This window comes from Rhodotorula paludigena (genome assembly GCF_050403205.1).
Source record: "Rhodotorula paludigena JCM10292 DNA, Rt_paludigena_JCM10292v1_ctg4, whole genome shotgun sequence".
Lineage (NCBI taxonomy): Eukaryota > Fungi > Basidiomycota > Microbotryomycetes > Sporidiobolales > Sporidiobolaceae > Rhodotorula > Rhodotorula paludigena.
This window is the reverse complement of record NW_027481454.1, coordinates 188,042-201,781: the sequence shown is the minus strand read 5'-3', so window position 1 is coordinate 201,781 and position 13,740 is coordinate 188,042. Positions and strand designations below refer to the sequence as shown.

At 64.2% G+C, this 13,740-nt stretch overlaps 3 protein-coding genes across 3 annotated transcripts; 2 read left to right on the top strand and 1 right to left on the bottom strand.

The window, feature by feature from the left end:
• Nucleotides 1-15: 15 nt before the first annotated feature.
• On the top strand, nt 16-8,867 carry JCM10292_004752 (uncharacterized protein; the record flags this gene model as incomplete). Its single annotated transcript, XM_076646288.1, has 14 exons — nt 16-3,964; nt 4,024-4,082; nt 4,139-4,238; nt 4,297-5,090; nt 5,146-5,468; nt 5,537-6,135; nt 6,221-6,325; nt 6,378-6,724; nt 6,783-7,016; nt 7,076-7,186; nt 7,244-7,674; nt 7,737-8,308; nt 8,369-8,715; nt 8,784-8,867. 14 exons carry the CDS (start codon nt 16-18, stop codon nt 8,865-8,867), a joined length of 8,055 nt encoding a protein of 2,684 aa, XP_076508044.1.
• A 278-nt stretch (nt 8,868-9,145) lies between these two features.
• Nucleotides 9,146-11,596, top strand: JCM10292_004751 (WD40 repeat domain-containing protein; the record flags this gene model as incomplete). The annotated part of the gene is made up of 11 exons (XM_076646287.1): nt 9,146-9,173; nt 9,230-9,624; nt 9,690-9,768; nt 9,828-9,931; nt 9,995-10,087; nt 10,143-10,439; nt 10,519-10,593; nt 10,660-10,720; nt 10,781-10,906; nt 10,976-11,335; nt 11,397-11,596. 11 exons carry the CDS (start codon nt 9,146-9,148, stop codon nt 11,594-11,596), a joined length of 1,818 nt encoding a protein of 605 aa, XP_076508043.1.
• Nucleotides 11,597-11,626: 30 nt separating this feature from the next.
• Nucleotides 11,627-13,224, bottom strand: GPI18 (GPI-anchor transamidase GPI18; the record flags this gene model as incomplete). The annotated part of the gene is made up of 4 exons (XM_076646286.1): nt 11,627-12,155; nt 12,217-12,392; nt 12,453-12,756; nt 12,815-13,224. 4 exons carry the CDS (start codon nt 13,222-13,224, stop codon nt 11,627-11,629), a joined length of 1,419 nt encoding a protein of 472 aa, XP_076508042.1.
• Nucleotides 13,225-13,740: the final 516 nt, after the last annotated feature.

Sequence of the window (13,740 nt, the reverse complement as noted above, 5' to 3'; positions counted from 1 at the left end):
GCGCCTCCCTCGAGCATGAGCAGCGCAGGGCAGGGCCACCCCGGTGACCCTTCATCTCCTGCCGATCATGCCGCCCCTGCAGCCGCTGAACCCGCGACGAAGCCGACGCGCCCAAGCCTCAAGTCGCATCGCACGTCCTCGCACAGGCGCCACCAGCTCCCACCCGACCTCGAGAGCTTCTTCGCGCGATACCCGCACCCCGTCTTCGCATTGCGCGCATCGGCATTGTACGACGCCCTCGTCTCACGCCGCTCGCCTGCCGCTCCGAGACCCATAAAACTCGCCGGAGGAGACGACCCCGCCTCTGCGCCTTTGCAGCCGTCGCAGGAGGAGCGCGAGCAGCAGTCGCGGCGCGCAAAGCGCGGACGCAACGGCACGCAGCTCAGCAGCCGCGAGCAGTACGAGGGCGGCGTCGAGTCGGACGAGACACCGAGTCCGCCGCCCGAAGAACGCGACCGCGCAAAGTCGCACCTGTCCGGCGAGACCTCGTCGTCGAATCCGCCTACACCCTCCGATGCCTCTTTCTCTTCCGCGGTTTCCCCAGCCGCCGCGTCTCCTGCTCCTTCCCCCGCTCCATCCTCCATCCTCTCTTCCGCCACGGCTCACAATCCCTCCGCACGATCGGGAACCTCTCGCGCCGGTACTTCCTCCACCTCTTCCGCGTCGGCCGCCCGCCGCGCCGCCGACATCGGCGCCAACCCTCGCGCGCATGCCCGCGCTGAGCGCATACTGGCGTCGGCGTTTGACCAGCCATCGCGCGAACGGCCGCTGCGCCGCTCGAGCTTTACGCGCTCGTCGTACCTCGAGGGCGGGTCGCAAAAGTCGCACGACCCGTCGCGCACGGCCGAGGGCGCCGTCGCTGCGATGTACGAGCAGCGGGCTCAGCGCGACGAGGACGCGCGCGCCGAGGATGAGGCCGAGGCTACCAAGGAGAAGGGGCTCGAGGCGGAGCGCGAGGAGCGCGACCAGGAGGTGAATGCCGCGCGCGATCGCTGGTCGGCGCACCGCACGGCCGAGGAGCTTGAGGTGGAGGACGGCAGCACGCTGAACGGGGCGGGCGGGAGCGGAAGCCATCAGAGCTCGTCGCATCAGGACGCGGACGACACGGCTGCGCGCCGGAGGGCTGGGCTCGGCATCGGCTTGAGACGCCTCCTGACGCCCGTCTTCCGCAACGGCAAGTTCCGCGAGCTCGTCTCGATGCGCGACGACGCCAAGAAGCAGGTTGCGAAGCAGGCGACGGCGGAGGAGCAGCGGCGCGGCGTCCTCGACAAGGCCAACATCTCGGGCGAAGCGCCCGACGCCGAGGACCCTGACGAGCCGGAGGAAGAACTTGAGCTCTTGACGCTCCTCTCGCGCGCCGACGCGCAGGAATGCATGGCTATGCTTGCCAACGTCGTCGAGGTGATGCATCACGAAGGCGGCGAGGAGGACCGGCAGGCGCAGCTCCCGCTGGCGCAGCTCGACAACACCGTCCTTCTTGAGCTCAGCTTCCCCGAGAGCTCGATCTATCGCCACCCGCCCGGCTCGAGCTTCTCGTGTCGGCACGGCCCGGACACCGCTCAGGCGCACGCACAGGACCGTTACGGTCCGACCGCGTCGACTACCCTCTCCGGCTCGACAGATAGCGCCGGCTCGACCGACTCGCGGCGTCCCTCCGCCGGTGGCTCGCAGCGCGGGACCAGCCGCGCCGGCATGCCTCCCGACGCGCCCGTGCTTCCGCACAACCCGCCCATAAACCGTGACAGTTCGCCCTATTCCCCTTCCAACCCCTACGCCGTCCTCCCGAACGCTCCTCCGCTCGCCACGCGCCCGCCCGACGGGCAGCGCACTCCCTCGATTTACGGCTCTGGCGCCGCGCCCGCCTCCAATCAGAACCCTGCCGTCCGCCCGGCTCACCACGGCGTGCAGGAGGAGACAGGCCTGCTAAAGCCGTTCCTGCAGGTCGTCGCCACGCTGCACCTGGAGAGCGACTTGGTCATCTGCACGACCATCCTCGCCAACATGCCACTCCCCGTCACCGTCACGGGCTCGCCCGAGAAGAACGACAAGGCAGAGGTGGTGCGCGAGCAGCGCGAGGCCAAGGCGCGCCACGATGATCGCCGCGAGCGTGCGCGCGTCAGCCGCGAGAATCATGCGCGGGAGGCGGAGAAGGGCAGGACAGAGCGCACTGTCGAGCACCGCGTCAAGGAGCGCAAGTTCCGCTCGACCTCGCACGTCGAGCAGGAAGTGCCGCCGTCGCCGAGCGTCCCGTCCCCCGACCCCGCAGCTTCGCGCCTGTCCATCCCGCTTGCGAGCCCGCCGACCGCCGCAGGGCCCGAGTCGGGCCCGCACTCGCCTTTCGCTCCCAACTACCGCCCTTCGCGCCCGCCGTTGACGCAGCGCAGCACATCCTACTCGTCCGCCTCGAATGCGTCGTCCGGCGGCTCGACCGTCATCGGGCAGCCCTCGAGGCCTTCGCTCTCAGAAGGGTCCGTCGCCGGTAGTCGGGACGGCCGCAGCCCCTCGTCTGGGCACATCGAGTTCGACGCGCCAACCACCGAGGTCACGCCGCCGGTTCCGGGCCATGCCGTCGAACCTGTCGTTGTGACGGCCCCTCCTCCCAGCAGCGGTGTCACCCTCCACGCTAAAGCTGCGCCACTCAGTCTGCCGTCGCACCCGGCCGAACCGTCGTACGGCCTGACGAGCGAACCCCCGCTTGAGACGCCGAGCACGTTCGACGAGCTCAAAACGCTGTGGGCGGACTCGAGCACGTCAACGCCGTCCGAGTTCCCCAAGGGCTACGTGCGCGAAAAGGAGTCGCGCGCGGCCGCGCGGCGACTCGCAGCGGCTGGAGGTGGCGGCGGCTCACCGGTTTTGCCTGCGTCTCGCGCAGAAGGCGGCGCCGAGGGCCCGCCCCTGCGCAAGTCTTCGAGCTCGCGCGAGTCGGACAACGCGTTGCGCGAGCGGCAGTGGCAGCGGCGGGCGAAGAAGCGCGAGAAGGAGCGTGCGCGCGAGCACGCCGACCGGCAGAAGGGCCGCGAGGGCCTGACCGAGGTGACGGAACTCGACGAGAACGAAGACTCGGACGCGTACGGCGGCGTGCTCGGGTACGACGAGGAGGACGACGCGGACGAGATTGAGCGGCTCAGGGCCAAGACGCGCACTGGCTCGATGAGCTCCGCGGGCTCGTCGTCCGACCGCGAGGAGGCCGAGCTTGAGGCTCGCCGCGCCCAGGAGCAGCAGGATCACGACAAGCGCGCTCGCGAGCGCGGAGACGAGAATGACGCGCAGCGCGGAGACGAGAATGACGCGCAGCGCGAGGCGCAGGACCGCCCACAGCGCCAGCACAACCAGCTTGCCGACGAGGGCCGGGCTCGCCAGGCGCAAGCCGCGCAGGAGCAGCAGCAGCTTGTCCCGCACCGCCGTCAGTCGGGTCAAGCCGACCTTCCGCGTGACGACTCGTCCATCGAGGTGCGCTCTCCGGCAAGCTCGCAAGTCTCGGACCACGGCGCCCGCTCGCAACTCCCGCTGAGCGGTCCTGGCGGCCTCACTGTCCACGAGATACCACTCGCATCCGACGTGACGGGTCACCCTCTCCCGTCGTACGGCGATCCGTTCCTCGACACCGTCGCGCAGACGCCGTGTGGACGGGTCATCCTTTCAGTCGACTGGAGCCAGACGTCTCTCGGCGCCATTACGACTTGGACCGCCGAGCTTCGTACGCACGTCATGGCTATGCTCGCCTCGCCCTTCCACACGGCACTGTGGTATGGGCCTGAGAGCGTGCTGCTCTACAATGACGCGTATGCGCGCCTGCTTGGCGGCGCAAAGCATCCGGCGTCCATGGGCAAGAGCGGCGCCGAGGGATGGAGCGAAGTGTGGGACGTCCTCGGGCCGCTCGCTGGTCAGGTCATGCTTGGCAAGACGATCAGTTTCTCCGACCACTGTAACTGCGTCTTGCGCAACGGGCTGCTCGAGGAAACTTGTGCGTCTCTTCGCCATTTCCGCGTATCAAGCTTAAATCTGACCGCATCCACATCTCAGATCACTCGTGGGCATACATCACGCTGCGCGATGCGCAAGCCCGCGTCATCGGTTACACCGTTCGTTCTGCATTCACCGTCCAGCTGTCCTGAGGCTGACGCTCTCGACACGATAGAACCCGTCGTTCGAAACGACTGCTCGAGTCATCGCCGAGCGCCGGCTCGGCACCCTTCGCGAGCTATCGCAACTCACGCAACTTGCCCGCACCACGAAAGGTGCGCATTTAGGCCGTGCAATTGAGCGACTGTCCGGCTGACGATGTTTGCTCTCCAGACTTCTGCGCGAAAGCCCTCCGCGCGCTGTCAAGCAACCCTCTCGACCTGCCCTTCGTCATACTGTACACTTGCGAGGGTGTGCCGATCTCGCCGGGCCGCCGAACGAAGGGCGAGTCGACCGACTCCAACAGCGGCCGTCCGTCGTCAAATGCAAAGCGCACCAAGTCGAACGAGCCGCCTCAGACTTCGACGATGAACGACACGACTGCCACCCTCGCCCGCCTGCGCCTCACGTTGCAAGGGTCGATCGGCGTACCTGACGGCCATCCATCCGCTGTGCCCGAAGTCACGGTCCTTCTCGACACGGCCACGCTGCAAGATCCGCCTGAACGGTCGTCCGCCTCGTCGGTGTCTTCAACCAGCGGGACTAATTCGACCAACGAGGAGAATTCGACGTCGACGGCGTGGCCGTTTGTCGAGGCGCTTCAGAGCCGCATGCCCGTCTTCATCAGCGACCTCGGCGCGCGAACGCACGGCTTCACGCAGCGCGGCTGGCCCGACAAGATCGACCGCGGCGTCGTCATCCCCGTCATGACGGAGGGCTCGCTCCTGCCCAAGGCCCTCTGCATCATCGGCATCAACCCTCGCCGGCCTTTCAACGCCGTCATGGCTCAGTTCTTCAACCTTCTCACGAGGACTCTGTCGACCGGCTTGCTCAGCATCGAAGTTGCCGAGGAGCAATCGCGCAAGAGTCGCGAGCTCAGCGAGCTTAATGACGCTCGGCAGGCCTTCTTCGCCAATATCAGCCATGAGCTGCGAACGCCGCTCACACTCATCCTCGGTCCACTCGACGTGCGTGCTCTCCACACTTTCTTCCTGCCCGTCCTGACCACCTCCCGCACTGCAGGATGTCCTTTCGTCTAAAACGACTGCTCTCGATGAGGAGGATCGCGAGCGCCTGACTGTCGTACAGCGCAACGCGCATCGACTACTCAACATGGTCAACACCCTACTCGACTTCAGCCGGCTCGAGTCGGGCAAGATGGAAGCCGTGTATCGCCCGACGCTTCTCGGCCCGCGCATCGCCGACCTTGCCTCGCTCTTCCGTTCCGCTATCGAGCGCGGCGGGATCGACTTCAAGGTCGACATAGAGGAAGACAAGTGGGCCGAGAAACGCCCGTTCTACCTCTCGGACGAGATGACCGAGAAGATCGTGTTCAACCTGCTCGGGTGCGTCCTGCTTCTTGATTTCGCACGAATTTTCGGCGCTGACGCTCGTTTCGGCTGTCTGCGCACAGCAATGCCTTCAAGTACACCGTCGCCGGCACAATCGTTGTCAAGGTCCGGTTCAACTCAAAAGAGGGCGTCTTTTCGATCGAAGACAGTGGTGTCGGCATCCGCGAAGAAGACCTGGAGACCATCTTCGACCGCTTCCATCGCGTCGACAGCAGTGCCCGCTCGTTCGAAGGCACAGGCATTGGTCTTTCGCTTGTCCTCGAACTCGTCAAGGCGCTCGGTGGGGACATCACGGTCGATTCCAAGTTCGGCTCAGGCAGCGTTTTCACCGTTCGCCTCCCGCGCGGTCACGACCACCTGCCGGCTGACGCCGTGGACGAGGAGCCGTACGAAGCAATCAAGCTACCGCCTCGCGCCGCGCAGACGCTCGCCATCATCAATGATGCGAAATCGTGGCGCGTCGAGCGCAAAGAGCCGCCTGCGATCGGTATGCAGGAGTCTACCGCGGAAGGGCGTGCGGCGGCCGGACCTTCGGCGCGGCGGGCGTCCGACTCGGATCAGGTTCCGAGCGTGTTCAACCTCGAGAAGGCGGCAACCGTCTGTCTCGTTGTCGACGACAACGCTCAGTTACGGTCCTTCATCAGCAATACCCTTTCGAAGAGTGCGTTTTGACTGTTGCTCTTGCGCCCTCGTCCCATGCACAGATCTACGCTCAAAGGCGGGATGCTGACCTTGCGCTGGCACAGCCTTCACGGTCGTCGAAAAGGCAAACGGCGAAGAGGCGCTCGACTACGCGTTGGCGCACCCCGAGATTTCGATCGTCGTGACAGATCTCGCTATGCCGCTCATGGGTGCGTGTTTCCTACAACCGGCGTCGGCCCTTGCTGATAGACCACTCCGCAGGCGGTCGCGAGCTTCTGTCGGCTTTGCGCAACAACCCCGAGACGTCGCTTGTCCCGGTCATTTTCCTTTCTGCGCAAGCCGGCGCAGAAGCGCGAGTAGACGCTCTCCTTCTCGGCGCAGACGACTACATCGTCAAGCCGTTCCAGGCCCGCGAGCTTCTTGCTCGCGTCAATGTGCACCTTCAGCTCGGCCAGATGCGCAAGGAGCTTGAGCGCCGCGTACTTGAGCGGACCGCTGCGCTCCTCGAGAGCGAGCAGAAGCTCAAGGAGCTTGCCGAGCAGCATCAGACCCTCGCGCAGGTCTCGCCCGTCGGCATCTTCCAGATGGATCCTACCGGCAAGATGATTGTACGTGCCGCGCGCTCAAGTGCATGTCCAACACCCCCTAATATCTCTCTCGTCACAGTTTGTCAACCCCCGCTACGTCGAGATCACGCAACACCCGCCGGACAAGCCGCACGAGGACTGGGAGGACGACGTGCATCCGGACGATGTCGAGCGCGTGCGGGAACTTCTCACGGATGCGATGAGCAATTGGCGACCCGACAAAGGGGTCGCGACTGTAGAGTACCGCTACAAGGCCGGCAACTGGGTCCAGCTCGAACTGCGCTCTTTTGACAAGGGTTTTATCGGCTCGATCGTGCGTCGTCGCGCAGCTCAGTGCGGCCCAAACGCTCACCAACCTTTCATCGCACATAGACCGATATCACGCACCAGAAGGAAGTCGAGGCTTTCCACATCCGCGAAGTCGAGCAGCGCGCACAAGAGGCCGACGAGAACCGTCGCAACACCGAGATGTTCCTCGACATGGTGCGCATGTTCTGCCGATTGGTCGTAAGTGTTCAGAGCTAATTCGTTCATCTACAGTCGTCGCACGAGCTTCGTAACCCACTCAGCGGCGTATGGCAGAACGCCGAGGTTGTCTCGGCCTCGCTCGAGAAGTTCGTCGAGTTTCTCGACGACTTGCGCGAAGGCGAGGAACCCAGACCCGACTTGGTCGAGGATTTGCACGCCGAGATGCTCGAGAACGTCGACGCCATCGAGTCGATCATGCTGTGCGCAAGCCACCAAACGCGCATTGCCGACGACATTCTCAACGTCTCGAAGCTCAACATGGGCCTGCTCAGCATCAACGTTGCGCCCTTTGACCTCGTCGCGGCCGTGCGTGAGGTCGTCAAGACGTTCGAGGTCCAGTCGCATCAGCAGCAGATTCGGCTCGGCGTCGAGCAGGGCCCGTCGCTCTCGCAGCTCAAGGTCGACTGGATCGTTGCCGACTCGGGTCGCATCAAGCAGATCACGTGCGCTTGCACTTGCGTGCCCCTGACAATCACGAGGGTACTGACTCCGTCCCGCGTTGCAGCTACAACTTCCTGACCAATGCGCTCAAGTACACCGTCGATTCCACGCGCAAGACCGTCACCGTGCACGTCGATGTGTACGCCGGACCACCACCGACACCCGAGAACGCCATGCGCATTGCCACGCCCAACCAGTCGTTCGAACCTCCCGAGGACTGCGTCTGGTGCGTCGTCGGCGTGCAAGACTCGGGCAAGGGTCTGAGCCAGGAGCAGCTCGGCATCCTCTTCGCGCGCTTCAGCCAAGCCAACCCTAAGAGCGACCAGTACGGCGGTTCCGGTCTCGGTCTCTACGTGTCGAAGAAGCTCGTCGAGCTGCACCGCGGCTTCATCGAGGTCGAGTCGGAGCCGGGCAAGGGCTCGACCTTCCGCTTCGCGATTCCGGCGCCTAGGGCATCGCCGCCTGCGCCATCGGACCCACAGCTCGTTGTGCCTGGTCCGAATCTCGGTCCGAAGCGCAGCAAGCGGCCCGTCAGCTCGAGCGGGCGCGGTTCCGCCACGGGCTTGTCGTCCATCTCGTCGCCGCCGACCTCGCCGCAAGCGGGTCTCTCCGGCCTCGCTCCGCTGCACATCCTCGGTACGTCGCGCAATGCTCGACCTCGTGTGCGCGGGCGACTGACTCGCTGGTGTTTCGTAGTCGTCGAGGACAACCTAATCAACCAGAAGGTCATGATGCGGCAGCTGCGCTCCCAGAACTTTGTCGTCTCGCTCGCCTCGGACGGCGTCGAAGCGCTTGAAGTCCTACAAGAAGACGCGCGCAAGACGGCTGCGGTCGACGCCGAGCAGTCTGAGGGCGCGTACAATCCGATCCGCGTCGTCCTCATGGACATCGAGATGCCGCGGATGACGGGCCTTGAGGCCGTGCGCGAGCTGCGACGCCGCGAAGAGGCGGGTGAGATCGGGCGGAGGTACCCCGTCTGCGCCGTGACGGGGAATGCGCGCGAGGCGCAGAAGACCGAGTGTCTCGAGGCGGGCTTCGATGATGTGCGTCACCCTCTTTGCTGATACCCCCTTGAAGACCGCCTGCTGATGCTCTCAGCGCTCCCGTGCAGGTTGCCATCAAGCCGTACCGCCTCGTCGAGCTGGTGCAGCAGATCAGCACATTGACCGGCCTCCCGCTCCCAGCACCGAAGTGAATCTCGTGTATACTCGCACATGTGTCTGCACTTTCCCCACCATGCTGTTTGTACCGTGGACACTGGTCAATGTCATCTCCCACCTGTGGTTGTACGGCCGTGGCATAGATCCCTCTCCTCCTTCTCGTGTGTTTACTCGTCGACGATACCCTCCTCTACTAGTGTGAAATTGCTATTGAGCATCCAGCACCCTCTGCGCTCTCTGCACACGTCGATCGACGCAAGCGAGAATTCACGTTGAACGACTTGCGCCTCTTTCGCCTCGTCTGCTCGCCCCGATGGCGTCGTGGGAGCTGTCGCCGCTGTGTACGGTCTCAGCAGAGAGTTTGGTGCTCGCACGAGCTGACCCCGCGCTTCCATAGACCGGCATTCGGCTTCGCTGCTGCTCCCCGACGGACTTCGCCTCGTCTCGCAACATCGCGACCGTATCGTCCTGCGCGCGGCAGACTCGCTGCAGGTCTTACGAGCGTGGACTCTGGCGCTCGGCAACGCTGCTTGCGCTCCGACACGCCCTGCAGGACGCAACCCCGTCCTCGCACAACAACCCGACCCGGTCCAACTTACCGCCTTTACCGTCGCGCCAGGACCGCCGTACCACGTTTTGTGCTATCCTACTGGATCGAGGACGGCGTGGGTGCTCGACCCGGACAACGATGAGCCTGCCGCCAGGCTCGACATCGGCAACGAGGGCGCGGTCGCTATGGGCTGGGCGCAGGTCGAGGCAGAGAGCGTTGTGCTCAGCTGGAGTGCGCACAGGGTATGTGCAAAGATCGCTCGTGCGGGCGGTGCGACGAGCTGACCCTTCGCGCGCACGCGCTGCAGTTGCGGCTGTCGCTGTATCGCCTTTCTGCCCCGGAACAAGCGCTGCACATCCTGAACCCGAAGGTATCCGGTCCACGAGGTGCGCACACGAGCCTCTCGCCGAATCAGCAGAGCTGACCACCAGTCTCGCGGACGTAGGCTGCTCCTTCCGTCCCGATGGCGCCTTCTTCGCCGTCCTCGAACGCCACAACGCCCGCGACACGATTGGCATCTATTCGACACAGTCCTGGAGTTTGATACGCGTATGTTGCCGCCGACTCTCCCGGTGCTTCTGAGGCAGCTGACGCTCCCGTCGCCTCACACAGTCCATTCCGCTCGAAGACCCGACCTCTGACCTCGCCGACCTCGCATGGTCGCCTTGCGGTCGCTACCTTGCAGCATGGTCGTCTGTGACAGAGGTACAGCACAGGATACTGGCCGGCAGAGCGAAACTTACGCGTGTCACATTCGCAGTACCTACTGCACCTCTTCAGCCCGGACGGCCGAATCCTCTCCACCTTCACTCCCTACTCGTCCCTCTCACCTGCCCCCTCACCGGCCGCATCCTTTTCATCGACTACTCGCGCAACTGCGTCCCGCCTCAAAGCCAAGACCGCTGCTGCTCCCTCGACCGAAAAGGAGCACCCGCAGTCCGCCCACGATCGCCAGCGCGAGGAGCGTAGCACTGCTACATTCGTCGGGCTCGGTATAAGGTGTGTTCAGTGGGCGCCTAGTGGTGACTGGCTTGCTGTCGGCGGGTACGATGGGAAGGTGCGTTCGGGCTGCTGCTGCTCGCTCGCCTTCGGAAGAGCCCCGAGCAATGCAGCTGATGGCAGCTGCTGACTCGCAGATCCGAATCTTGACCCGTTACGGGTGGGTCGTGCTCGCCGAATTGGGCCTACCTACCAAGGTGGTCGAGCCCGCGGTGCGTTCAATGCCCAACACCTGCTCGCACAAGCGTATGTGAGACTCACGGTCATGATGCGCGTAGATCGTCTGGCGCGAGCCCGCTGGGTGGGTTGAAAAGACTCGCGGGAAGGGTATCGTCAGCTGTACGTGCCGATTACGCACCCTCTGCGTGGCTATCGAGCTCTGACGAAACACCCGCACAGTCGAGCCGACGCCGCTTCCGCACTCTCTCACGCCTGTGCAACCGAGCTTGACCAGTGCTGAGCCGAAGATGGGGGTCGCCAGGATGGAGTGGAGTGCAAGCGGGAGGTGGCTCGCAGCTTGGGACGGTACGTCCGCTCATCCAATCTATGGACGGTCTGTCACCTCAATCTCATGTTTCGGATTTCCCTTTCCAGCGTCGCATCCCCACATCATTGCCATCTACCGATTCGGACCCGCTGCAGCGACTGCTCCAACTGAAGCCGACCTTGCCGCACCTTCCGCCGCGCACTCGTCTCGCGCTCGTTTGCACACGATCCTCGAGCACGCCGCTTCACCTTCGCCGTCCTCATCCACCCCCGCAAGCCAAGGCGCGATCCGGAGCTTCACATGGCAGCCGCGCGTCCGCCTTGACGAGTACGAGGACGACGATGCAGTCGATGCGCGCGAGGAGACGCTCGCCGTGCTCACTGGCGAGAAAGGCTTTACGCAGTGGCGCTCGCCGGTCGAGGGAGAAGAAGGGAAGGGCCTGGCGGAATGCGTGGGCATCCCGACCCGTGCGTCCACAGCGTTTCGTCAACCGGCTTCATCGCAACTGACACGATCTCCCCTCTCCAGGCGCCGACGTGATCTTCCCCGCATCCTCGCTTGCCTTTTCGCGCGACGGGCGCTCGCTTCTCCTCTCGGCACCGCCCGCGACGGGAGCAGCTGGCGAAGGCACTTTCTGCCTCGCCTACCCGGTGTACGACGAGGAACTCGCAGCAGGCGATGATGGCGAGGCGGGCAGGACGTGGCTCTCGGAGGACGATCGCGCATGAGCGGCAGGGTGCGAGGGCTGTTCCGGGTTGTCAGGCGGGCGGGAGGGCCACGGCCCACAACAAGGTCGCTATCGTGCCCCACACGAGCGAGTACCAGATCCAAACCCTTCCCCAGTCCCGTCCCTTCTCCACCTGCTCCGACTCGTCACCCTTTTCCGCGTCCTCTGTCCGCCCCGTTCTCGCCCTCCACCACCTCGACCGCTCGACCAGTTCCGCCGCGTACCACCACACGACTGGCCCCGTTGCGCAGACGCGCAGCACAATCTGCACGTGCGCGGAGACGAAAAGGAGCAGTGTCGTTGCCGTGTGAAGGTGCACGAACGGGACGAGCGCGACCGCCTGCGCGGCCGAGCGCGGCGACGAGAAGGGCGCAGCGGGCCGGCGCGCTGCGGGAGCCCAGGGAGGAAGGGCAAGGAAGGGAACGGTCGAGCGCTGCGTGAGGGAGAGGTTGGATCGGTAGAAGGCGAGCGAGGCGGCGAAGGACAGGGCGAGGACGGGCGCGGCGAGGGCGAAATTGGGCAGCTGCAGGAGGTTCCAGTAGCGGAAGGGTCCGACGTCCCTATTGCCAATCTCTATCTGTGAGTCCCAAACCGCGTCGGCGCACGAGGAAGACTGCTCACCAGTATTCGCGCTGGACCCAGCTGTAGCTGAAGCCGAGACCTTCTGTGCACCATGGACGACTAGGAAGTGACCCGTCGAGGCAAAAGTCGCGGTAGACGTAGGCTTCAAAGGCGAGGAACGGTGCGGCGGAAAGAAGAGAGAAGAAGATGAATCGAGGAAGGTTGTCGATGAGTCGCTGCGCAAGAAGGCCAGTGAGTGACGCATGGCGAGGCCCTTGATCAACATCCGTACGCACAGCCAGGTATGCGCGCACGCCCACTGCTCCATCGAAAGAATGGCGCAGAAGAAACTTCCACCCGAAGAACCCGATGCCGATGACAGCTCCTTGCGCACGGAAGAGCGTCCCCACGGCCCAGAGCAGCGCGGCTGCGAGATCGGCGTCCTGCGCATACCGTAGCATGCCGGCGAAGGTGAGAAAGGCGGAAAATGGCTCCGTGTACGGGACGCCGTGGAGGACAGGACGAGCTGGCGCGAGAAGAAAAAGGACGGCGCTTGTAACGGCAAAGGCAGGTCGCTCGGGGTACAGCCGTGAAGTGAGGCTTTCACGGCAAGAGCGTCAGTTTCGTTGCGCGGGAGACAACGCCAGAAGCAACTCACCGGTGAAGGGCGACAGCTGCCCCCGTTGTCGCTCCTATCGTTACCATCGCACCGACAAGTACCGCAGAGTCCAGACGCAGCGTCTCATGGTGCGCGCCTGCTGCTTCTGAGAGATGCGCCCCGACACGCAGTAAAGCGGGCAGGCCGGGCATGAAAGCCGTCTGCTTCTCGACTTTGTACCCCTCGAGGGCGATATTGACGAAGTGCACCGTGTCCCATCGTACGATAGGTTCGACCCAGCGCGACACGGGTCGCAGCAGAGGTTCTGCATCCGTCGCGAAAGATGGCAGGAGCGAACCGACGACGACAAGAAGAATCGAAGTCGCACAGCGAAGGAGCAAGCTGGCGGCGACGAGCGCCTTCTCTGGCTGTTGAAGCGCTGCTGCGTAAGCCCTAGCGAGAATGAGCATGCGCCCGCTAGTTTGTGGGGAGGAACAGAGATGCGAGTTGGTCTCCGACGTGCACCGCCCTCACGACGAGCGCCCTCACTGGGCCCTTGTACAAGTCTGATGAGAGTCTACTGAGGTTCCCCGGCGCTGTCGGCGGTGCTTACGCCGTCCTCGCTGTACTCTCCCCTCATCAGCTGTTCTCGGTTTGCAGCAGCCGTCTCCAAGCGCAGCGATGTTCGCGACAGCAGCAACAATGAGATCGATTCACAGCAGCTACAGGCTGCTTTCACGACCGATCCACTGCGCTCAACCTGCCGTGCGAAACTGGGCGTGCGGTTCGATGCGCTGTCGTTCTCATGGCGATGCCCACTCGACCATCTGAGCTTTTCGTGCAGGCTGTGCGAGGCGCGAGAGCGAACTTGAATGCACAGAGCGATAAAGAGAGGACTGGGAGGAAGAGAAAGAAGAGATGAATGAGTGTAGACACGTTCTGCCGAAGGTCCGTTGACGCCTCGCCTCTTTTCCTCGCCGCACCGT